The sequence below is a fragment of the Neoarius graeffei genome, chromosome 1, assembly GCF_027579695.1.
Source record: "Neoarius graeffei isolate fNeoGra1 chromosome 1, fNeoGra1.pri, whole genome shotgun sequence".
Lineage (NCBI taxonomy): Eukaryota > Metazoa > Chordata > Actinopteri > Siluriformes > Ariidae > Neoarius > Neoarius graeffei.
The window spans coordinates 120,309,859-120,336,860 of NC_083569.1; the positions used below are offsets into that span (position 1 = coordinate 120,309,859).

A 27,002-nucleotide genomic window follows, 5' to 3' on the forward strand; every position below is an offset into this window, starting at 1 on the left:
TAAAGCTACGCAGTTTCCTTAAAAAACAAAGTCTTTGTTGTGCCTTTGTATAGACCCTTTTCAGTCACGTGACCTTCGTAAACGCGACCACCATTTTGGACACGTAGTGGACTTCGGCTTGAATCAGTTTGAATGCGAGGAAGGCGACAAACGAAAAACATAAAAGAAAAAGAAGCGAGATGCAGAAAACACCTTCACTATCCAGCGACGTAGGGCATTTACAGGGCAAGCAGAGGGAGAGGTATTTGCAAAAATTGAGGTTAGCAGGCTTAGAGAACGATGTTTACCTGCTTCCACCAGGATTGTTCACTGACGTACGCTCCGGCTTGCTCCCCCTCAAATTAAGCAGCGCGCTCCGGAACCTTGGCCGGAGCACTCCGGGAGCAAGCCGGAGTGCGCTGCTTAATTTAAGGGGGAGCAAGCCGGAGCGCGCTCTGGAACCTCGGCTGGAGCACTCCGGGAGCAAGCCGGAGCGCGCTGCTTAATTTGAGGGGGAGCAAGCCGGAGCACGCTCCGGAACCTCGGCCGGAGCACTCCGGGAGCAAGCCGGAGCGCACTGCTAAATTTGAGGGGGAGCAAGCCGGAGCGCGCTCCGGAACCTCGGCCGGAGCACTCCGGGAGCAAGCCGGAGCGCGCTGCTTAATTTGAGGGGGAGCAAGCCGGAGCGCGCTCTGGAACCTCGGATGTTGGCTCCGGCAGCTATTTACACTGGATCTGGTGTAAATAGCTGCCGAATCATAATTACAGTAAACTAGTAAATACAGTAAAGGAAAAACTTGAGACTGAAAGGTTTTAACAGTCATCCAAATGACTGAACGTAAACATTGCTACAGTAACATACCAGCTACTTGTTGACATTAGCTAGTCAACAATAGCTACTACAGAAGAACAAAGAGGTTACAATGGGTTATTTTAGCCTATTTGGTTACACACTCGCCGCCACAGAATGTTAACAGCAACGTAATGCCTTTTCTGGCTTTTTTTATTCGTCTTACCTCCAACAAAGTGGTCACTACACAAGCGTTGGTATGCCGAGGGCTGCCAATCTGTTAATGGCTGCTATCCATCTTCTCCGTTGGGATCTGATAAAATGATAAACCTTGCCTTGTTTGTTGATGGTTACTACATCCAGGTGCACAACAATATAGTGGCATGATGGAAGTCTTGCTGGAAGTAAAAACTTTCTTTGCTGCCGTTCCTCAATGTTGGCTGTGGTAAACTACTGGTAGTACATGTCCAAAATGGCGGCCGCGTTTGTCGTGACGTCACGTGAAAAGGGTCCATATCTTGCAAGAGTATTTGCCCTCCATGTGAGCTTATTGTCTATAATAGTACCTAAGTACTTATACTCTTCCACTATGTCACTCCCGTGTACAGAAACTGGTTTAAGAGGGGGCCTTTTCCTAAAGTTGATAACCATTTCTTTGGTTTTCAAAATATTTAAAATCAAGGAATTTCATTACACCATTTACAGAACTGGTCTATTTCCTGTCTGTAGCCAGTCTCATCACCTGTTAAGAAACCCACTATGGCAGTATCATCAGGAAACTTAAAAAGAGAACATTCAGGGGTGTGGCTCACACAGTCATTTGTTTTCCAAATTTTAGGTACCATGTGTGTGTCCAATGACTTTTGGAACAAGTCACAGAAAACATGGCTGAGTTGTTCATGACATGTCCTAAGGACCATACTCAGCAGCTTGTCAGGGCCAGCCGCTTTACGGGGTTTGACTTGCGAGAACACCCGCTTGACTTCCCTGCTACAAACACTGATTGATCCGCTTTCTGTTACGTTGTCCGGCCAGTTTGGAAAAGGCCGCAGACCGCTCTCCCGCCTAGCGAAATGTTTATTCAAGGCATTTGCCTCTTCGACTGAGTGCTCAGGAATTTTTGGCTGATTACTTTGTCCAATCATAGTTTTAATTCCTCTCCACGCCATCCGTGAGTCGTTATTCATCAACAGTTGTTCCACGTTTGATTTGTATATTCCCTTGTTATGATTAATTTCCACCTGTATCTCCCTTTGAATCAACTTCCCCCTGTGCCGATCATTTGCTTTAAACGCCCGCTCTTTTTCCCCCAACAGTTTCTTAATATCACTTGTGATCCATGGTTTTGAGTTGGCAAACATTTGTATTTTTTTCGTAGGGATCAGACTATCCACGCAGAAGTTGATGTAGGCTGTAACTGTCTCAACGTGATTGTCCAAGTCCTCACAGTCAAAGACCTCCCAGTCCGTACAGTCAAAACAGCCTTGCAGAGCTGTCAAACTGTCAGGGTCCCATACAGGCACTGATCTTACTTTGGGCTTCTCTTATTTAAGTCTCTGGCGGTACGAGGGCAGTAAGTAGACAGTATTATGATCTGACCCACCTACTGGTGGCTTATTGATGGCTTGGTAGGCATTTCTTATGTTGCCATAACACAGATCTATGGTTTTTGAACCGTGCATGGCACATTTAACATATTGCTGATAATAGGGCAATGCAGTTGACATGGAGCAGCCATTAAAATTGCCCAGAATTAACTTGGGTGTATCTGGGGAGGCTGTCTCCAGCTCTTGTATGTGTTGATGTATAACCTCTGCAGCCGCTTTGTAATTTGCATCGGGGGGGATATAAACCAAGCACACAAAGAGCTGCCCAAACTCCCGTGGCAAGTACGTAGGTCTAAGGGAAACGGAGAGAAGTTCTAAGTTTGGGGAACTGACAGTGTGTCTGATGACATAGTGTTTACACCACTGTGTGCTAATATACATACAGAGACCGCCACCGATCGATTTCCCAGTGGCTCGCTGGTCTCTGTTGAGTCTTATTGGTGTCCCAAACCCCGGAAGGGAAATACTATCATCATTTACCGTGTTATTCAGCCACGTTTCGCTGAAGCATAAAATACAACTTTCCCTGTATTCAAACAGGTGCTGTGTGGCAGAGTGTAGTTCGTCGACTTTGTTCCTCAGTGCCCTCACGTTAGATGATAGTTGGGAGTGGAGGTTTGAATCCCCTTGCACGAACTCGCCAGCGGATTTCTCCTCTCGATCCTCGCTTTCTCCGACTGAATCTCCATGCTGTAGACCTAAGACATTCCAGGGGAATATCTGATGCAGGTATCCTGTCATGTTGTAGTAGTAGGCCCAGCTGCAGTAACTCCACTCTCCCATAGGTAATCTTAGAAGACTCCGTATCATTAGAGGACAGAGCAGAGTGATCGCCAATAAAAGTCCGAAACAAAGCATGTTTTAACCGCTGTTCGTGCAAAACATAGCGTTCTAATTTATAAAGCGCAAACAAGCGCACTTTAACACACAACACTTAGTACCACATCTAACAAACAAACAAAAAAAAACAAACACGGACAAACAAAGCTCCCGCACGCGTGTCAGCCGCAGAGCAGCGCCACTATGATGAACTCAGGCAAAGTGGAAAATTGTCCCGTTATTTTCCATTATTCCCCGTTATTCTCCATTATTCGCCGTTATTCTACATTATTAGCCATTATTAGCCATTATCCGCCATTATTCTACATTATTAGCCGTTATTAGTCATTATCCGCCATTATTCGCCGTTATTCTACATTATTAGCCGTTATTAGCCATTATTCACCGTTATTCGATGTTATTAGCCATTATTCACCGTTATTCGATGTTATTAGCCATTATTCACCATTATTCTCCATTATTCGCCATTATTCTCCATTATTCGCCATTATTCGCCGTTATTCGCCATTATTAGCTGTTATTTGTCATTATTCGCCATTATTCAATGTTATTAGTCATTATTCTCCATTATTCACCATCATTCAACATTATTCACCATTATTTTGCTGTTATTAGCCATTATTCACCATTATTAGCCGTTGTTTGTCATTATTCGCCATTATTCACTGTTATTCGATGTTATCAGCCATTATTTGCCATTATTAGCCATTATTTGCCGTTATTCTCCATTATTCACCATTATTCGATGTTATTAGCCATTATTCACCATTATTCACCATCATTCAACATTATTCACCATTATTCACTTTTATTAGCCATTATTCTCCATTATTCACCATCATTCAACATTATTCACCATTATTTTGCTGTTATTAGCCATTATTCACCGTTATTAGCCGTTGTTTGTCATTATTCACCATTATTCGATGTTATCAGCCATTATTTATCATTATTTGCCGTTATTCTCCATTATTCGATGTTATTAGCCATTATTTGTCATTATTCACCTTTATTCACCGTTATTCACTGTTATTCGATGTTATTAGCCATTATTCTCCATTATTCACCATAATTAGGCATTATTCCCCGTTATTAGCCATCATTTGTCATTATTCGCCATTATTCTCTATTTGCCGTTATTCTCCATTATTCGCTGTTTTTGCCATTGTTTTCCATTATTCTCCATTACTAGCCTTTATTCGTCATCATTTGCCATCATTCATTTGCCGTTATTAGCCATTATTTATCATTATTCGCCATTATCCTCCGTTATTAGCTGTTATTTGCCGTTATCATGTGGCTCTGACACACTCACTTTCCACTTCATCTGTCATGACTGATGCGAGTGTACTGCACTGAAAGTTGATATGAGGACACAATTATATTCACTGATAATCAGACTATCAGCGACGGCATCGTTAATCACCATGAATTACCATATGAGTCACAAATGTGAAAAACATGACCCGTGTTTCCATTAACCCGCTCAACACGCAACATGAAATTACTAATTTAAAAAAAAGAGTCATAAAAACAGGTGAATTTAAGAAAAAAAACTCAAATATCACAAAAAGCAACATTTAACACTCACACAAGCATTATCAGCAGTTTTTCCATACCATTCGAAAAAGCAATATTACACAAAAGCCATGTTTCACATTTAAGTCACATGACCTGACATGAAGAGCAAATGGAAATGCCAGCTTTCTGAAAAAAAAACAGCGCGATGTAAGAGCTTTCGCGAGACGAGAAAACCCAGCTTTAATCACATGACATCACTTAGTGGAAACAGAAGATTCGCAAATGTGTTTTCGTGAAAAGTTGTAAAATATCACTTCAATTTTATGCAAAATTGAAGAAGGCCTTGACACCCGTGGTTCTCTAACCAGGGTTCTCTCTAACCAGAGTTCTCCTTGACCAGGGTTCTCCTTAACGAGGGTTCTTCCAGGGGTTTAATGATGTACAGCCGAGAGGGCCATAACTTATTTATGTGTTTATTATTTAATTTAAATGGCACAATGTTGCTGCTGATGAAGATGAAGATGATGATACAGTATGTTACAGTATCTCTATCTGTTGATGATGATGATGATGATGGTGGTGGTAATGGTGATGATGATGATACAGCATGTTATCTCTATCTCTCTGATGATGACGATGATGATGAGGAGGAGGATACAGTATGTTATCTCTATCATCTCTGATGATGATGATGGTGAAGACTAAGATGAAGAAGAAGAAGAAGATGATGATACAGTATGTTATCTCTATCTCTCTGACGATGCCGATGATGATGATGATGATGAGGAGGAGGATACAGTATGTTATCTCTATCATCTCTGATGATGATGATGATGATGATGGTGAAGGATAAGATGAAGAAGAAGATGATGATGATGATACAGTATGTTATCTCTATCTCTCTGACGACGGCGATGATGATGATGAGGAGGAGGAGGAGGATACAGTATGTTATCTCTATCATCTCTGATGATGATGATGATGGTGAAGAATAAGACGAAGAAGAAGAAGAAGAAGATGATGATACAGTATGTTATCTCTATCTCTCTGATGATGATGATGAAGATGATGAGCTACTCTTTGCCATAAAGATTATACTCAGTACTTCACGATCATGAGCCGGACTGGCAGGTTCCTTGATCTGAAATCTTTTCAAACAGAAAAAGGAAAGCAGGTTCCTCCAGCTTCGCGAGCAGGTTCTCTCAGGAGGAACTCCGTCTCACACGGAGCAGAAGAAACTTCTCTTTTTCTGCAGAGCGTCTCACAGGAAACACGTTTCCTCGTCAAAGGTTCATAACGGTTCAGAACAAGCAACATGTCACGTCAACGCCAGGAATCGAACCGCAAAGGTTATATTTATTCTCAGCATTTTAGTAAATTAGTATTACATATTTGAAAGCATTGCTTTTTCATAAACCCAGGGGGGCAAAAAAAAAAACTGTTATGATATGAACAGTTTAACAGGCTCAAACATCAGCAATAAATAACACTTTTTCTCTCTCTAATGTGCATTAGGTTGAGTCCCTACTCTCAAACAAACAAACTAACAAACAAACAACATCCATGTTCCTTGTGCCCAGGGCTCCCAGAATAGACTCAGGATGCACCAGGACGCTTTCCAAGATGAAGTGAGAATTAGATAGATAGATAGATAGATAGATAGATAGATAGATAGATAGATAGATAGATAGATAGATAGATAGATAGATAGATAGATAGATGTCCTGTAAAAAGTTTGATGCTCCTGTTTGGGATGCAAACAAGCATTCTGACCGTGTGTGTGTGTGTGTGTGTGTGTGTGTGTGTGGACTCACGCTGCTGTTCTCTCCAGTCCAGTGAACCATCGCCTGGTTGTGCGCCGCGTCTCCTTTCAGCACGAACGAGCTGCTCAGTAGAGACGCCGCTCTTGGCGACCTGGCGAGCCTCCGCGGTGCATCCGGCGCCGCTCCGCTCTCCTCCTCCTCCTCCTCCGGACCCTCAGCGAGGAGGCGGTGATGCTCGTGCCTCCGGTTCAACACGCCGACCCCGGCGCTCGCGCCCCCGCTGCACACAGATCCGTGCGCCCAAATAATCCACGCCAGCGCCACGAACAGGTGCGCGACGTGCGCCATGACGCGCGCCCGTGTGTGTGTGTGTGTGTGTGTGTGTGTGTAGCTGGAAAACCACGGAGAACCGATTCACGGGGAACAACTAGATGATGGCTCTTCCGAGAGAGAGAGAGAGAGAGAGAGAGAGAAGAGGAGCGGTGATGTCCGCGTGCCAGGAGGCGAATAACCGGAGTACCGGGCTGCCATCTGCTGACAGGCGCGCGCTCATATCCTCCCTTCAAGTTCAAGTTCATTTCCATAAATAAATAAATAAACAAACAAACCCAACTCTCACATCACTGCATGACACCCGCATGGTTATGAGTTCTCTACCCTCCCAGCCAGCCATAACCTACTACAACTACACTACCGTTCAAAAGTTTGGGGGTCACCCAGACAATTTTGTGTTTTCCATGAAAAGTCACACTTTTATTTCCCACCATAAGTTGTAAAACGAATAGAAAATATAGTCAAGACATTTTTCTGGCCATTTTGAGCATTTAATCGACCCCACAAATGTGATGCTCCAGAAACTCAATCTGCTCAAAGGAAGGTCAGTTTTATAGCTTCTCTAAAGAGCTAAACTGTTTTCAGCTGTGCTAACATGATTGTACAAGGGTTTTCTAATCATCCATTAGCCTTCTGAGGCAATGAGCAAACACATTGTACCATTAGAACACTGGAGTGAGAGTTGCTGGAAATGGGCCTCTATACACCTATGGAGATATTGCACCAAAAACCAGACATTTGCAGCTAGAATAGTCATTTACCACATTAGCAATGTATAGAGTGGATTTCTGATTAGTTTAAAGTGATCTTCATTGAAAAGAACAGTGCTTTTCTTTCAAAAATAAGGACATTTCAAAGTGACCCCAAACTTTTGAACGGTAGTGTATTCATTCATAACATTTTCAATTTAAAAGATATTAAATCAAGATTCAAGATGCCTTTATTGATACATCGCAGTGAATTAACACAATTTACATTAAAATCAATATTAAGAACACATTTAATCATTAAAAGTATCGATAGCAGTCAAATAACTTACCGCAACATCACTACAGCGATTTTAAACATATAATTTTACATTAGAGAACGATACAGTAGAGTGCTCAGCGTAAATGAGCCCACCCCCTTTGAAACAATATCTCAATGAACACAAACAATTTCCAAAATGTTGACAGGACAAAGTTTAATATAACATCTGTTTAACGTATCACGTGAAAGTAAGGTTAATAATATAACTTAGATTACACATTAGGGTGGTGCAAAAATGAGTACACCCCACAACAAAAACTACTCCATCTAGTACTTTGTATGGCCTCCATGATTTTTAATGACAGCACCAAGTCTTCTAGGCATGGAATGAACAAGTTGGTGACATTTTACATTACAACATCAATCTTTTTCCATTCTTCAACAATGGCCTCTTTTAGTGACTGGATGCTGGATGGAGAGCGAAGCTCAACTTGTCTCTTCAGAATTCCCCAAAGGAAATAATTTCTTTACACCACAAAGGTGAAGGCTACAAGAAGATCAGCAAAGCTTTACTTATCAGTCAGAATACTGTAGCAAAAGTGGTACAAAAATTTAAGAAAGACAGAACTGCAACCATCTCACAGAGACGTCCAGGTCGTCCACGGAAGTTAACACCTCGACAGGAGCGTCTTCTGGTGAGAAGGGTTGAAGAAAATCGGCATGCAAGTTCACTGCAGTTATCTAAAGAAGTAGAAAGCCAAACTGGGGTGACTATTTCCCGTGACACAATACGGCGTACACTGCAGAGGAATGGCATGCATGGATGCCGTCCACGAAAGAAGCCTCTCCTAAAGCCCAGGCACAAAAAAGCCCGCCTAGAGTTTGCCAGGGCCCATGCTGACAAAGATGAAGACTACTGGGACTCTATACTCTGGAGTGATGAGACCAAGATAAATGTTTTTGGAACTGATGGCTTCAAAACTGTATGGCGTCGCAAAGGTGAGGAATACAAAGAAAAATGCCTGGTGCCTCCAGTGAAACATGGTGGTGGCAGTGTCCTTATGTGGGGCTGCATGAGTGCTGCTGGTGTCGGGGAGCTGCATTTCATTGATGGCATCATGAATTCACAGACGTATTGCTCTATACTGAAAGAGAAGATGCTACCATCACTCCATGCCCTTGGTCGTCATACACTTTTCCAACACGACAATGATCCTAAACACACATCTAAGGCCACTGTTGGATTTCTGAAGAAGAACAGGGTGAAAGTGATCCAGTGGCCAAGTATGTCTCCTGATCTGAACCCAATCGAACACCTATGGGGAATTCTGAAGAGACAAGTTGAGCATCACTCTCCATCCAGCATCCAGCCACTAAAAGAGGTCGTTGTTGAAGAATGGAAAAAGATTGATGTTGCAAAATGTCGCCAACTTGTTCATTCCATGCCTAGAAGACTTGGTGCGGTCATTAAAAATCATGGAGGCCGTACAAAGTACTAGATGGAGTAGTTTTTGTTGTGGGGTGTACTCATTTTTGCACCACCCTAATTTGAGTAAAACTGAAAAATGTGTAATCTAAGTTATATTATTAACCTTACTTTCACGTTATAAGTTAAACAGATGTTATATTAAACTTCGTCTTGTCAACATTTTGGAAATTGTTTGTGTTCATTGAGATATTGTTTAAAATGTTACTTTTCAAAGGGGGCATACTCATTTACGCTGAGCACTGTATATAATAATAAAAACAAGTTACATGAAAATAGATCAAACTCCATATTTGTTAATAAGATGACACATGTAACTTACTTACTTACTCCTCTTCATCCCCTGTGGGACATAAGGTTTCAATGAGCTTTCTCCATTGCATGCGGTCCTTGGCAGCATGTTGTGCTTCTCCGCACGACAGGTTCGTCCTTTGAAGCTCCTGTACCACAGTTCTATGCCAGATGTTTTTGGATCTTCCAGGTTTTCTTTTTCCAGGTGGTGTCCACCTTAAGGCAACTCTTGGGATTTGGTTTTGCTCCAGCCTTAATACATGTCCAAGCCATCTTAAGCGTCTTAATGTAATGTTGTTGGTGATGCTTTGACTGCTGGTTTTCTTGTATAGTTGTTGGTTAGAAATTTTGTTGGGCCAAAAGATCTGGCAGATTCATCTGAGACATCTGTTGTGGAAGACCTCAAGTCTCCTCATGTCTGTACTGACGACATGCCAACATTCTGAACCATACAGGAGGACAGACTTTAAGTTGCTGTTGTACAGGAGCATCTTTGTTTTACATGATACATGTAAGGTATGGGAGAATTCTTAGATCTATTTGTTCGTATTTTGAGACAGTCCAGTTCCTGGTTATTTCTAGTGTTCCGATTAGTTATCTGTGATCTGGTTGGTGGCAGCCAGTCTCTGAAGTCCGACTTCAACAGTGATCTAGCAAATTTCAGGCACAACTGTTCTCTTCTTGCAACTAGTGATGTCAGTCCAAGATGTTGTAATGCTGAGGCATACCCTGTGTACAGTATGTCATACCCAAGATTATTCTACAAGCCCGTTTCCGGATATGTTCAAGTTTGTTTGCTTGAGTTTTTGTGATTCCAGAAGACCAGACAGGGACTGCATGCTCTAGTATTGCTCTAATATATGCTGTGTAGATGGTTGTCAAATCACCTTGACAGATATTAAACTTCCTAATTTGTTTGAGGAGATACAGTTTCCTGGAGGCTTTCCCGACCATCTGTTTCACTTGTTCGTCCCATTGGAGGTTTGACTGGACATAAAGACCAAGCATCTTCAGACATGGAATATTTTGTTTTTCTCTACTCACAGTTTATGAGCTGATATCCTAGTAGTAGAGTAGCCAATCAGAGCATGCGAACATTGTAGCCATGTTACTGAACCAACCGAGGACGAAATAAAAACTCTACTTGAAAACAAAACCATGAAAAATACGAAAAGAAAGGCAAGAAAATATGGAATAAAAGTATTTCATGGTAAGAGTGTATCTTTTTTTTAAGTACTTTTCAAGAATTATTATTATTCACGGACTCCTTGAGACTGTGCTACCGTATAACCTCACATTACCTGACCTTCCAAGCTTTTGTACTTGTGAAGCAAGTTTCTCCATCAACCATGCCTTATCTTGCAAAAGAGGGGGCTTCGTGGCTCAAAGACATGATGGTATTCATGACCTTTTGATGACACTACTTGGTAAAGTCTGTAATGATGTAGAGGCAGAACCAAGACTTATCCCACTAGACAACGAAGGTTTTGATTTGAAGTCCATCAATAGAAGTCCTGAAGTCCGACTCGATATAAAGGCTGGAGGTTTCTGGACCAGGGGAGTTACAGCATTCTTTGACATCCGTGTAACGCATGTAAACTCCCAAAGTAACCAGAAAAAGCATACATCGGAGATTTTCAAAGTCAAGTCAAGTCAAGTTTATTTGTATAGCACTTTTAACAATAAACATTGTCGCAAAGCAGCTTTACAGAATTTAAATGACTTAAAACATGAGCTAATTTTATCCCTAATCTATCCCCAATGAGCAAGCCTGTGGCAATGGTGGCAAGGAAAAACTCCCTCAGATGACATGAGAAAGAAACCTCGAGAGGAACCAGACTCAAAAGGGAACCCATCCTCATTTGGGCAACAACAGACAGCCTGACTATAACATTAACAGTTTTAACATGAAGTCAGTTTCGTTGATGTTATAAACTCTTCATTGATGGAAACTTGAGTGCAAAACTGTTCATGACAACCGCAGTCCTAAAGTTAGCAAGTCAACTGTAGTCCTCAGCCATAAAAGCATTACTGTAAGAGTCCAGAGCGTCCTCCAGGTGTGACTTTCGACTGTCCTCATGGGGCCGTCCTCCACAGGAGCGATGCAATGAAATTCCAACCAGACACAGGGCACCAGGATGGATCAAGCAGGTCCGAGGAGCAGAAAAGAACAAGAGAACAAAAAGAAAAGACCAACAAAGAATCCTCAATGTACAGTAGAAATGGGTACCTTCACACCCCTGGTTTTTGGAACCAATGGAGGCATGGGAACCGAATGTCAAATGTTCCTTAAGAACCTAGCCAAAAAATTTTCACAGAAAAATGGGGACGATTATGCTACTGCAATAATGTGGATAATAGTGAACTTTTATTTCATTATTACATGTTAAAATATATAATACACTGACATCCTTTATTTATATAAAAGATATTTTGTACTAAAACAAATTTTAAATAAAAAAAAAATGTTAAAACACTGTTATAAAGTTCCAAGCAATTTTATAAGTGAAAAATCATGCAATACAAGAAAATTATGTTTTAAACTAATTGAGGAATAATTTATGTTGTTTTTATCTTGAATGTGCAACAGTATATCTTTTGAATATTTTAAGGCCCGGTCCCACTGGCCGATGGACACAAAACGTATGCAAAAAGGACACAGCGGACGAGCAAAATTTCGGGGGTGGCTCTATCCGTTTTCATCCGCTCCAGAAATGGACAAAATTGGCGAAAATTTGCGAAAACAGAACGGAAAAGAACGGACGTGGGTAGTATATAGCGGGGATGTTAAACGCATGTTCATAGGAAGCCTAGTGGATGGAAGTGGATGACAGCTCCGAAGGGGTTACCGATGATAACTGAGAAGCGGACGCATAGCAGAAAGAGCAGATGCATAGCGGATGAAGGGGATGCATCACGTACGCCTAACGGAAACAAAGGGGATGTTGCGCGGATGTATATCGGATGCAGACCGTTCACTGCGCATGCGGGGGGTATGAATTGCGTCTGCTCCGCGGATATAAAGGGATGCAGCACGCACGCCGTCAGCATAAAGCGGAAAGACGTGCTGGCGGCTACATCGATACATCTCTACTACTAGATGATTTTCTCCCCCTTTTTATACAAAATATCGATTGTCCGCTAGGTGTCCTTCTACATACTCTAGACATACTCCAGACATCCTAAATGTACGAGATACATCCCAGATATAAACGCTTTGTCCGTTTTGAATACTTTATATACGAGATGCATACGCTTACATCCTTTCTATTTCCGTGCTACTAACGATGAATAGACGTTTCATGTACCTTATCTTTCCTCCCTCTTTCCGTTTTCAGCTGCAGCGGATGTGAGTTGCGAGGATGCCCAGAGGATGCAGAGAGGATACAGCAGACGTTTAACGGATGATAACGGACATAGAACGTTTGTTGCTCGTATATGTCGCGGATTTACATCGTACACGGTGGAAAGTTCATCCGTTCTAAAAGTTTTGTGCAGCTCAAAACTTTTTGCGCGGATGAAATCACAGTGAACGGATGCTCGATGGATAGAGCGTATGAAGCACGTATGCAATGAGTACACAACGGATGCATAGCGTTTTCCAACGGATGGCAAAGATTTTTTTACGTTTTACATCCTCTTTGCATCCGTAAGTGCAGTGGGACCGGGCCTTTATATGATCAACTTCTTACATCAATTTAAAATAATAATAATTATTATTATCGCATTTTTTTACAAATTGCTCCTGTCATTTTGCCAGTTTGTTTAAGTGGAAATGATTTTGTCGGACATTTTGTATAAAGTTTTTCTTGATCGAATTTGCAAAAAATAAAAATAAAAATGCTCCATTGCTCAAAATCCAGTGAATGTGGAGAGAATAAAACAGTTATTTCACTCAATCTCATCATACATGGATTATAGACAACTCAGTGCTACGCGCCTCGTCAGCTATCAGCTCATGTTTGACTCGATTTTGTGGCATGACTGTTAAATAGACACATATAAGCATGACAGTGCAGCCTAAGAATATAAGTATTTATTTTTTTCGCGGTCCGGTTTCCATCAAATCCTGCGCTCTGATTGGCTGGCAAGCTGGTCTGTATCCTACGATATGGACCCCGGTTACGGACCCCGATTATGGACCTCTGGCGACTCGCTCATTCACAACAACAACAAACATAGTAGCAATTTTTGTCAACATTTATTTTCGCATTTCTAAGGAGAATAGCATTAATTTTACATCATGGATAGCGATAATGACAGTCTACACAACGAAAGCGAGTTTTACTCCCCTGAGGAAGAAGAAATAAAAGAAAACATTTCAGGAGAAAGCTAAAAACCTCTAACTTGCTAACACCGAGCAAAAACATGGCTGAATCCTGAATGACTCCTATTTGTATAAATAGGGGACTACATAGGCGGCAAAATGTAATATTTTTCCTGCCACGAAAGTGCACTTGTATACCAAGGAGGAAGCCATTTGCATTACAGCCATGAATGAGGATTCAAAATGGCGGCTCGGCTCGGCTCGGTTTTCCCTTTCGGGTGCTCTCGTTTTCTGTTAGAATTTAATAAAGAAAAAAATAAATATATTATTTACCAGCTTAAGGTCGGTCCGTATGGTGAAATACCATGACCTCGGCCTTAAATACTGACCTCGGCCCAGAGGGCCTCGCTCAGTACTTTCAAGACCTCGGTCACGGTATTTCACCATACGGACCTCCCAGCTGGTAAATAACATATATATAGTTTAGTATCAGATCTATTTTTATTTTTATTTTATTTTTTATCATAGAATTTATTATTTATTTTAAGTAGTTCTTGTATCTACATGTTTCACTTTTTGCTTGAATGTTTATCTTGTAAAGATCTGACTTTTTTTCCCCCTTAATACTAAGTGTTTGTTTGAATACACCGACTGGATTGCGTGCTTCAATTTCATTGTACTGTAATTTTATGTCAGGAATCTACAAACCCCATTTCCAGAAATGTTGGGATATTTTCCAAATTGAAATAAACAGAAAGATTTGTGTGTGTTTTTTCATCTGACCACAGCACACATTTCCACTGTCTTTCAGTCCAGCTGAGATGAGTTCAGGCCCAGAGAAATCAACAGCGTTTCTGTATAGAATTGATGAATGGCTTCCTCCTTGTATAATACAGTTTCACGTTGTGTTTCTGGATGAAGCAGCAGATTGTGTTAAGTGACAGCAGTTTTCTGAAGTCCTCCCGAGCCCATGTGGTTATATTTATCACATTAGCATGACAGTTTGTCAGGCAGTGCTGCCTGAGGGCTCAAAGGTCACGCCCATTCGACAGTGGTTTCCGACCTTGCGCTTTTACACACTGAGATGTCTCCAAATTTCCTGAATCTTTTCACAATATTATGGACTGTAGAAAAAAAAATTCAATGATATCATTCAAAAGCACTTTTGTGACTCAGTTTTGTACAAATGATCGACATAAACCTTCCAAAAAATACAGACATTTCACGCTGGATTTCATAATCCAGTGCTTTGCATAAACAAGCTACCGTATTCATCACCTGGGAATGAAATGGACTTGATTACAATTTTATGCCATGAATCTATATGTACGGTAATACTCCACAGTGCTGAAGCGTGTGTTTGTTTGGAAAACTATTACACACATAAAAGCTGTGACTGAGAATTAGTTCTTGTGCATTCAGAAGTCGCATAACTTGTTGAAATTAGTCAAGAAGTGTCACATGATCTTAGTATGAATGTACCTGTTCCTGGAGGAACCCAGAGTTTGTTAAGGAACACCCCTAAACAAACAGCTTCACGAAAACAAAGGAGCGATCAAATCAAATCTGGGAAATTTATCAATCGGGGTTTGGCGATAAAAAAAAAAAAAAAAAATCAACTGTTGACCATCCTAAGAGTGGCACTAAAACATGATTCTTATTTTTTTAAAAGGAAAGAATGTGGCACAAGCATGACTCCTACATCAGGCAGTCCACAAAATGTCAGTGACTGAGGAAAGAGTCCAAGAGTAACCAACAACCATGGTGCTCCCACCACCATGCTTCACTGCAGTGATGAAAAAATTACATGTGAAAATAAATGAACCCTGAATCCAAGAGCAGCCAACAACCATGACTCTACCACCACCATGCTTCACTGTGAAAATACGTGAACCCTGAATCAAGAGCAACCAACAACCCTGATGCCTCTACCACCATGCTTCACTGCAGTGAGAGAACAATCACATGTGGAAAAGCCATGGCCAAATGGTTAGAGAAGCAGCTTTGGGACCAAAAGGTTGTCAGTTCGATTCCCTGGACCAGCAGGAATGGCTGAAGTGCTCTTGAGCAAGGCACCTAACCCCCAGTTGCTCCCCAGGCTGTTCTGGGTGAGTTGTATATCATCTGCTAAATGCCTGTAATGTCATGCAATAATGTAAAAATAAATTAACCCTATAAAAAATAATAATAATGCGTGAAAAAACACAAGTGTGAGAAATATAGCATGTGATGTCTCTATAAAACCATGTGTATAACTTTCACATGCAAATCAGTGAAGATTCCCATGTGAAGTCCACAGTGGTGATCATACACTGCCGTAGATGGAGGACATCTACTGAAGCTCTGAACAGCATGGTGTGAAAAAAAAATGAGGAATGGGTTATGAAGTCAAAATGACGAGTTTGTTATTAAAAATAACGAGTGAGTAAATGATCTCTAGCCGCTTTATCCTGTTCTACAGGGTCGCAGGCAAGCTGGAGTCTATCCCAGCTGACTACGGGCGAAAGGCGGGGTACACCCTGGACAAGTCGCCAGGTCATCACAGGGCTGACACATAGACACAGACAACCATTCACACTCACATTCACACCTACACTCAATTTAGAGTCACCAGTTAACCTAACCTGCATGTCTTTGGACTGTGGGGGAAACCGGAGCACCCGGAGGAAACCCACGCGGACACGGGGAGAACATGCAAACTCCACACAGAAAGGCCCTCGCCGGCCACGGGGCTCGAACCCAGTACGTTCTTGCTGTGAGGCGACAGCGCTAACCACTACACCACCGTGCTGCCCGTGAGTAAATTACAATAATTCAAATCTTAATTACAAAATATTAAGCTGAAATAATGAGATACTGGGTCAAAATAACAATTTAGCATTCTATTTATTTATTTTACACCTTGTGGTTCAGGGCTTCCGCTGATAACGAACGAAACAATGCGAGTCTCGAACTGAACACTGAACACTGCTGTACTGAAATTCAACCACCAACCAAAGGGTGCTAATACTTGCTGTTGTAAGGTGGTAGAATAAGGACTGTTCTGCATCAGTTGCTTATTATACGCACAAACATCTCACCTTACTTGAGAGCACCTGAATGACAAGAACTCTCAGCATCACACATCACCATCTAGTGGCCATGATAATTCTTTACAGGCCGACATCATGGCAAGGTTTGAAAATAACATAAACATTTACACATCATTTTGGTGAATATATTTGTTTTCTTGAAAAGGAAATATCAAAGTATGTTACTAGTAAAATTCTACTTTGCAAAATTCAGCCGTACCACGATGTCCAATTTAAATTAATTTAAAAAAGCACTTAAAACATTTGTATTTAGTACATAATAATTTAATTATTATATCATACATATTATGGTATATTTGCATGGTTTTTATGAAATTTTATATATGTTTTATCTTATTTTTTCCTTTTCTTTCTGTACATTTTTTTCTCCCTCAATTTTATTGGAAAGCGCCTTAGAGTACTGTATATAAGTGCGCTTTAGAAATAAAGTCTTATTACCATGTGATAGGATTTCTCTGACTGCCCGAGGAGTAAGAAGAAGCCATTATTTGTCACATATACATTATAGCAGAGTAAATTTATTTTCTTTGCATATTCCAGCTTGGGCGGCACGGTGGTGTAGTGGTTAGCATTGTTGCCTCCCAGCAAGAAGGTCCAGGTTCGAGCCCCGTGGCCAGCGAGGGCCTTTCTGTGTGGAGTTTGCATGTTCTCCCCATGTCTGCGTGGGTTTCCTCCGGGTGCTCCGGTTTCCCCCACAGTCCAAAGACATGCAGGTTAGGTTAACTGGTGACTCTAAATTGACCGTAGGTGTGAATGTGAGTGTGAATGGTTGTCTGTGTCTATGTGTCAGCCCTGTGATGACCTGGCAACTTGTCCAGGGTGTACCCTGCCTTTCGCCCGTAGTCAGCTGGGATAGGCTCCAGCTTGCCTGTGACCCTGTAGAACAGGATAAAGCGGCTACAGATAATGAGATGAGATATTCCAGCTTGTTAGGAGGTTGGGATCAGAGCACAGGGTCAGCCAGGATACACTGCCCCTGGAGCAAAGAGGGTGAAGGGCTTTATTCAAGGGCCCAACAGTAGCAGCTTGGCAATGCTGGGACTTGAATCCCTGACCTTCTGATCATTAACACTGAGCCACCACTAGAACCTTGGCTTTAATTTTGTAATTAAGGCCTCAGTAGACCATCATGATGTCAGAAAACTTAATAAACAGAACCCTTGAATGTCCCTCATTTTCCCATCAAAAAACAGCCCCAGGATCCAAACAGTTTTCTAACCAGCCCACGCTTCAGAAACATAAAAGCACCAGGCACTTGATCAGAATTGTGCTCCGACCCAATCCCCTTCACAGTAACATCCTTTCCAACATCACTAGCACTGGCATGACTATCTCAGCATGGCAGCTGTTTCTATCAGATGGCATGGAGAGGCTTCACATCTGCTCTGTGCAGACTTTCCTCTGGAATCCCACAAGGCACAGTGCTTGGTCAACTTTTATTGCTTTACATGTCTAGTTTCTGCTTGGTGTAATATTTTTAGTTGGCTCTCCTTCCACAGCTCATCCATTCAACACACAGACCATTTCCTTAGAGATTCATCTCAAGTCTCTGGACGTTAGAAAAACATTTCTGCTGATACTGGACTGCATCATGCTTCTCCCTCATTAAACATGCTATGAGCTAGTAAATTCACCAGCATAGGCTGTTGACTCCCAGCAACCCTGACATGTGAAGATTGAAGCCCACTTCTTCCTCATGTTCTGAGCCATTCCACCAAATCGGTGCCATTTTCGTCCCTAGAAAATTATATGTATAAATGCACATAAAAATGTACTTTAAAATACATTTCCTTATTACACAGAATGTCCTGCACATTAATCTGATTTCAAATTTAAGATATATAATTGTAAGGATTCATAAAAATCACCTAAAACACTGAAAAATAACATGTGTTACCTGTCCCCGCACTCTATACTTAACTATGAAATATTATGATTAAAATCCTTCAGAAACAGTATTTCTTTTGCACTGTTGTGTGACTCCATATCCTATCCATGGTTTAAATATATTTTTCATAAGAAATCCACAATATCTTAGTTAAAATACACATTTTAGTCGTGTCCCTGGGTTTTCACTCAGTCCTGTTACCCAAACATATTACCCCATCTGACAAATTTGGAACATTCCATAAATCACATGCTCAACAGGAAGTTACATCAGTTGTGTCTTCTGAAGGCCATGGGAAGACCAAAATTTAGTTCTCTCATTTACTTTTCTGTATATTTGATGATTTTTTTTTAACTTTGACTGATAAGGTCAATGTCAACATACTGTCCTGTTACTTAAATTATTTCTTAGATGATATTTGTTTATTTTAAAAATACAGATTTTTGGTAAATCACTAGAATGTGCTAAGTGTGGTCATGCTATTAGCAATGACGCCATGTGGCTTAATTCCATGTAATCCTAGGCTAAAAACTCAGTCCTGTTACTTTGAGTTTTGGTAACAGGACTGAAAAAAAATGCAGCCATCTTTGACTTCCAAACCTCATCTCATCTCATCTCATTATCTCTAGCCGCTTTATCCTGTTCTACAGGGTCGCAGGCAAGCTGGAGCCTATCCCAGCTGACTACGGGCGAAAGGCGGGGTACACCCTGGACAAGTCGCCAGGTCATCACAGGGCTGACACATAGACACAGACAACCATTCACACTCACATTCACACCTACGCTCAATTTAGAGTCACCAGTTAACCTAACCTGCATGTCTTTGGACTGTGGGGGAAACCGGAGCACCCGGAGGAAACCCACGCGGACACGGGGAGAACATGCAAACTCCACACAGAAAGGCCCTCGCCGGCCACGGGGCTCGAACCCAGGACCTTCTTGCTGTGAGGCGACAGCGCTAACCACTACACCACCGTGCCGCCCCACTTCCAAACCTTGTAAAAAAATAAATAATGTAGCCTTTTAACATTTTGAACAGTTAAATATGTGTGTTATTATAATCAGTGTTGAAAAGATATAACAAATTAAGTTTAATTTGGGAGTGGTACAACAAGCAAATTGACATCTGGTGGAATGTCCCTTCTCTCTTTCAGACCAGTCGTCTTTTTCAACCATGAATTAATATCAGTAGGTACATTTATTTGACATTTATTACAGGAGTACGCTGCAGCTCGTCTCTCCCCAGTTTTATTTTAAATATAATTTGAAACACAGGAGAGTGCCTGACAATGACTTAAAGCTTTATGATTGTTTCTGCTTGGTCAACTGGAAAACTCATTTTCAAATAAATCACCACTGACCATCAAGTTTGGACCATAATACTTTTGATATTGTGCAATTTATTTATTTGTTTATTGTTTACCTGTTTATGTTTCTATTTATTCTTTGGTTACAGTAGTTACAGATTTTTAAAAAATCAGATAAATGACTGCACAGTTTCCTGCCCGTTCCAAGTCTTCCGAACATCTCTGAGCAGAACCTAAATTAACTCTGATTAACTTTATTTATGTATGATTTTAAATTGGATTTATAAAACTGGTCATAACTTCATAAAGAAAGCATGATAATGTTATTATGTGAGCATTAGTGTCATGAAGTTGTGCTTCTCCTGGGAAAGAAGATTTAATCCAGTCTAATTTTGTGAGAACTTCCTGCGTGAGCCTGATTGAATTGAGGTTTGTCAGTGGTGCATCAGTGTCACGTTAATGTCAAACATTTTTAATATCCTGCAGCAGCTGGCCTAATGATGAAGCAGTGTGTAGCTGTAACGTGCAGAGAGTTGAAATTGGCAGCAAGTGAAGAAAATGGTGCGGTGTTTATGTAGGGAACTCCAATAATCATTATCAAAGTTCATACTAGGTCCAAACATATTAAATTAGAGAACAGGCATGGACTTAAAGACAAAATGGTAAGACTTCATGGAGACGAAGGAGACAATCAAGGGAAGTACAGGAAATGGGTGAGTATAAATCACAAGACGGGGCGTAGACAAGACATAAAAATCCATACAAAACAAAAATAACAATGTAAACAAAGAGATACATGAATATATACAGTACAAAATTGCAGTAACTCATTGACAATCAGGTGTATAAATGTGCTTAATAATAATAATAATAATAATAATAATAATAATAATAATAATATAAACAAATGGTAGAAAAACTCTATATATGCACATATTCTACGAGATCTCGTGTTAAATATTAAAAAGATACATCTTTAATTTCGACTTAAAAATTTCAACAGTTTGTGAGTTTTTCAATTCTTCTGGTAAAGAATTCCAAAATTTCGGTCCTGCAACAGTAAAAGCTCTATCACCAAAGGTTACGACCAGGATACAGGTACTAAGTAAAGACTTTTGTTTCACGATCGCAGGTTATGAGTAGCCTTGTAAGGCTGGATCAACTCAGAAAGCTACTGAAGTGCAACATCTTTGGAAATCTTAAACATAAAAAGACAGATCTTGTATATCATCCTGTTCCCGACAGGTAACCAATGCAGAGCTCTAAGGAGTGGGGTTATCTGATGTGATGGATTTTTGAGTGAATTTGGATCTGGGTTGATAAATGAGGCACAGTGACAGAAAAGGTGAAGATACTCATTGACTGAGTGAAAACATTATAATGATGGCAGCACCTCGATGTTTTCCTTTTCAGTGCTTTGGATGGCTGTTTGTGTGTGTTGGTTTTTGTTTTGTTTACATTCTGTTGGGCGAACAACATTTATAGTCAACATGATCTCCTGAAGATTGGAGTTTGCAGCAAGTGGGGTATTACAGCCGAATTTCTCCGCTCACATGACATTCTGGCGTTCATAGCAAGGAGCCCCGGCTCCCCTTGGATTACTATCCCTGCAAGCAGGAGGTGGAGGCAGCACAGGGAGAGGAAGCAGAAACGAGGCTGCAGGGCCGGCACGCTAGCGGGGCTACAGAGGCAGCCACACAGACCACCGATTCCCAGCATATTCCTCACCAACGCCAGATACCTTGTAAACAAACTGGATGAACTAAGGCTTCAGGTTGCAACAAACAACATCGTCAAGGACAGTTGCATCCTGTTGATTACAGAAACCTGGCTTCATTCATCCATTCCGGACTCTGCCATCCAGCTAGCGGGCTACACAGCACAGCGTCATGACAGAACCAGTGACTCTGGTAAGAGCAGAGGAGGGGGGCTGTGTGTGTACATAAACAACACCTGGTACACTAACAGAGTGACTGTAGACAGTCACTGCTCCCTGGACTTGGAGTATGTGACTGTCAAATGCAGACCCGTTTACCTTCCCAAGGAGTTTACTGTGGTCATGATCACTGCTGTTTATATCCCACCAGATGCTAATGCTAACTTGGCTCTTGGACATTTGTATGGCAGCATTAGCAGTCAGCAGAGCATTTATCCTGACACTGTGTGCATCACAGCAGGAGACTTTAACCACGTGGACTTAAAAGCAGTGCTCCCCAAATTCCACCAGCATGTTAAGTGTGCTACTAGGGGAGCCAACACTCTGGACAAGGTCTATACTAACATCAAGCTGGGCTACCGGAGTAGACCATTTCCACACCTGGGCCAGTTGGACCATATGTTTCTGCTTTTACTCCCCACATACACCCCTATCAGGAAAACTGCGCCCACCACAATTAAGACTGTTAAAACTTGGCCTGATGAAGCCTCTCAGCAGCTGCAGGACTGCTTTGACAGAATCAACTGGGATATCTTTGAACATGTAGACCTGGAGGTGTTCACTGACCATGTTCTGTGTTACATCAAGTACTGCATGGACATTGTCACAGTGGACAAACACATCCGGGTCCATCCCAATCAGAAGCCCTGGATGACCAGGGAGGTCAAGCGGCTGTTGAAGGAAAGGGACATCGCCTTCAGGACTGGTGATATGGCTCTCTTCAGTGCAGCTCGTGCCAACCTGAAGAGAGGCATCCGGAAGGCCAAGTCAGACTATAGGAGGAGGATCGAGGGGCATCTGGACAGCAACAACAGCAGGCAGGGAGTCCAGCACCTCACCAATTATAGGACCAATGTTGGAATGGCTGATGGGGACACTTCACTGGCGGAGGAGCTGAACATCTTCACCCACTTTGAGGGGAACCACCAGAGGCAGCCACACCAGACACAATGGCCCAAGGCAACTTCACTCTCACAGTGGAGGAGGGTGAGGTGAGGCACACACTGTGAGCTGCTGGACCTGATGGCGTCTCTGGACGCATCCTGAAGGACAATGCGGGCCAGCTGGCTGGGGTCCTCACCAAGATCTACAACCAGTCCCTGTCCCAGTCCATTGTCCCACCCTGCCTGAACGCCTCCACCATAGTCTCCCTGCCCAAAAAACTGACCATCTCCAGCCTTAATGACTACCGGCCAGTAGCACTCACCTCTGTGGTGATGAAGTGCTTCAAGAAACTGGTCCGCAGTCACATCATGTCATTTATCCCTCCCAGCTTTGACGCACACCAGTTTGCATACAGGGCTAATAGATCTACTGAGGACACCATAGTCACAGCCCTTCATGCTGCACTGACCCATCTGGAGCAGCAGGGGAGCTACGCGTGGTTGCTCTTTGTGGACTTTAGCTCTGCTTTCAACACCATCCTTCCCCACAAACTGGTGTCTAAACTGTCAGCCTTGGGAGTTCCACACCTCACTTGCCTTTGGATAAAGGACTTCCTAACTGACCAGACTCAGAGGGTTAGAGTAGGCCCCCACACCTCCACGGCTATCAGCCTCAGCACTGGCTGCCCACAGGGTGGCGTTCTGAGCCCCCTGCTCTATACCCTCTACACTAATGACTGCACCCCTGCCCACCACAGCAACATCTTCATCAAATTTGCGGATGACACCACAGTGGTGGGGCTCATCTCTGGAGGGGATGAGTCTGCCTACAGAGATGAGGTGGGGCAGCAGGCAACATGGTGCAGTGACAACAACCTGCTCCTAAACACGACAAAGACCAAGTAGCTAATTGTGGACTTTAGGAAGAAGAAAACAACAATTCAGTCTTTATTCATCAACGGGGACAGCATGGAGAGGGTTTCTGATTTCTGCTTCCTGGGTGTCCACATCTCAGAGGAACTAACCTGGGGCACCATGTCAACAGTACTGGTAAAGAAGGCCCTAACTTACTGTCTCCATGTGTGGTACACCAGCTGCACAATCACACAGAGGAAGGCGCTCCAGGGAGTCATAAAGGATGCCCAGAAAATAGTAGGCTGCCCTCTCCCCCCATTGGAAAGACTACACAGTTCCCGCTGCCTCAGGAAAGCTCAACAGATTCTGCAAGACGCATGACATTCGGTTCATAAACTGTCTGAACTGCTGCCATCAGGCAGATGATACAGAACACTTAAAACAAGGACAAACAGACAGAGAAACATCTTCTTCCCCATAGCACACTGAATGCTGCAAGCGTCTAGATGTTTTGTATTGTGTGGCTGTGTTTTTATTCTTTCTTTTTAAAGTATTTTATATATATATATATATATATATATATATATATATATATATATATATATATATAATTTAATATTTTTGTATATATTTTATAACTTCCCCCTTTTATGTTGCACTGATCAAGGTCTGCACTTTAATTTAATTTCATTGTACATGTTACAAAGACAATAAAGATTTCTATCTCAAAGGTTGTTATGTTTGCAAAGCATGCTCAGCAGCTCTGTGTGGTCAGACAGTGAAACTCTGATGATCTGATGATTATCCTGATCATACCTCCAGGCCGTGCTGAGCATTGCAACTCCAGCAGACTATTTACCCAATGTTTCTTTATCATTATTTTTCCTGTGCCAATAAAGATGGAAATCTTGGGAGTTCCACACCTCACCTGCCTTTGGATAAAGGACTTCCTAACTGACCACACTCAGAGGGTTAGAGTAGGCCCCCACACTTTGGACTTCTAAAAAAAAAAGAAAAAAAGAAAAATGGAATGTTTAAAATTGCTGCTTGCATGAGTATTCAACCCCTTCAGATTTGTATTTCATAGAACCACCTTTTGCTGCAAAACCAGCTGCAGGTGTTTTGCGGTAAGCTCCTCCCAGCTCTGCATACTGTTTGGGATTTTCACCCATTCTTCCTGGCAGATTTGCTCCAGGTTCATCAGGTTTATTTATTGATGGCAATTTTCAAACTGGATCACTGATTTTCCATGGGATTCAGATCTGGACTTTGACTTGGCCACTGTAGGATATTCACCTTTATGTTTAACCACTCCTTCACTGATTTGGCCTTTATTTCTTTTATTTAATTTTAAGCATATCAAAGCAAATTTTCTTGTGATATCCCACAGTATTTTGCTCCAGCCATTCTCACTTCAATTTTGATATGAAATCCAGGATCGAATGATGAAAAACATCCACACAACATAATGTTACCACCACCATGTTTCACTATAGGGATGGTGTTAATTGAGGTATGCGCTGCAGTAGATTTATATCACACACAGCGCGTTCAAACTTGCCAAAATACAGTATTGCAATTTCATCACACCAAAGGGGACAGTGGTGGCTCAAGGGGTTAAGGTTAAGACTCTCAGTTGCTGATCAGAGGATTGGGGGTTCTAGCATGAGCATCACTAAGCTGCCACTGCTGGGCCCTTGAGAAAGCTCCTTCACCCTCTTGGCTCAACCTAACCACATCAGCCCCACATAGAGGTGGGGGGGAAAGATATAAGAAAGTCTTATAACAAAAACATCCTTACTGGGTTGCTTTCATGTGACTCTTCTTGAGCATCAGTTTCTTTCTAGCCATCCTCCCTTATAGTTCTCAATTATTCATTATCCCTTGAAATGGTTGTCTTGCACGCCTTCACTGCATTCTCGGCTGCTGCACTCTGTAACTCTTTCAGACTGAGAGCTCACCAGTCTCTCTTTGGTGGTGTGATGCAGCTTCTACATCCACATTATTGATCCAACAGTGCTTAGTGGGACGTCCAACCCCAGAAAGAAGCTGGTTTAATATTTCACACATACCGGTACAAGTGTATCTCAAACAATTAGAATATCGTGAAAAAGTTCATTATTTTTTATAATTTAATTCAAAAAGATAATCTTTCATATATTCTATATTCATTCCAGACAAAGTGAAATATTTCAAGGCTTTTTTTTTTTTATTTTGAAGATTATGACTTTTTGCTCATGAAAATCAGAAATCCAGTATCTCAAATAATTAGAATATTTCCTCAGATCAATCAAAAAAGAATTTACAATACAGAAATGTCCAACTTCTGAAAAGTATGTTCATTTATACACTCAATACTAGGGTGGGGCTCCTTTACCATGAATTACTGCATCAATGGGGCATGGCATGGAGGTGATCAGCCTGTGGCACTGCTGAGGTGTTATTGAACCCCAGGGTGCTTTGATAGAGGCCTTCAGCTTGTCTGTATTTTTGGGTCGAGTGTTTCTCATCTTCCTCTTGACAATAGCCCATAGATTTTCTCTGGGGTTCAGGTCAGATGAGTTAGCTGGCCAATCAAGCACAGTAAAATCATGGTCAGAAAACCATTTGGTTTTGGCACTGTGCACAGGTGCTAAGGGTGAGTCCAGACACCTTTCAGAGAAATCTCATTCCTTGTATGTGTAATCTTTTGGCTTCATTTTCGTGACTACCCAAAGCTTGTGGCCATAGGTGATGGTAAGCACATAGATTGAATAGGAAATCAACAGATTCACCTTTTGGCTCAGCTTCACTATGATAGACTGGTATAGCATCCACATCACTGCAGAAGTTGCATGAACCTACCTGTTGATCTGCTGCTCCATTTTTCCCCCACCCGGGAACAAGAACCCAGGAACTTGGGAACAACATTCCGAGATACTTGAGACAATGACTCATCCCCAACCTGGAGCAGGCAATCCATGCTTTTCAACAAAGAACCATGGCCTCAGATTTGGAGGTGCCTTGATGGAGTCCAACACACATGAAGAACTAGTTTGATTTATTGGCAGCAATAAAAACCAGGCTCTCATTCTGGATATACGGGGACTGAATAGCCCACGGCAAGCAGGTCCAGTACACCATACTCCTGAAGTATCCCGACAAGACACAATGAGGAACATGGTTGTATGCAAACTTCCATCCATTATATGTAG

At 41.8% G+C, this 27,002-nt stretch overlaps 1 protein-coding gene across 3 annotated transcripts in view; it reads right to left on the reverse strand.

Moving 5' to 3' along the window:
* sorcs2 (sortilin-related VPS10 domain containing receptor 2) overlaps positions 1-6,981 on the reverse strand; it is a 511,416-nt gene extending 504,435 nt beyond the window's left edge. For all 3 annotated transcript variants that reach the window (XM_060915854.1, XM_060915847.1, XM_060915839.1), the window contains exon 1: positions 6,552-6,981. In XM_060915854.1, coding sequence (XP_060771837.1) covers positions 6,552-6,848 — 297 coding nt within the window. In that variant the 5' untranslated portion in view covers positions 6,849-6,981. The remainder of the gene's footprint in view (positions 1-6,551) is intronic.
* Positions 6,982-27,002: the final 20,021 nt, after the last annotated feature.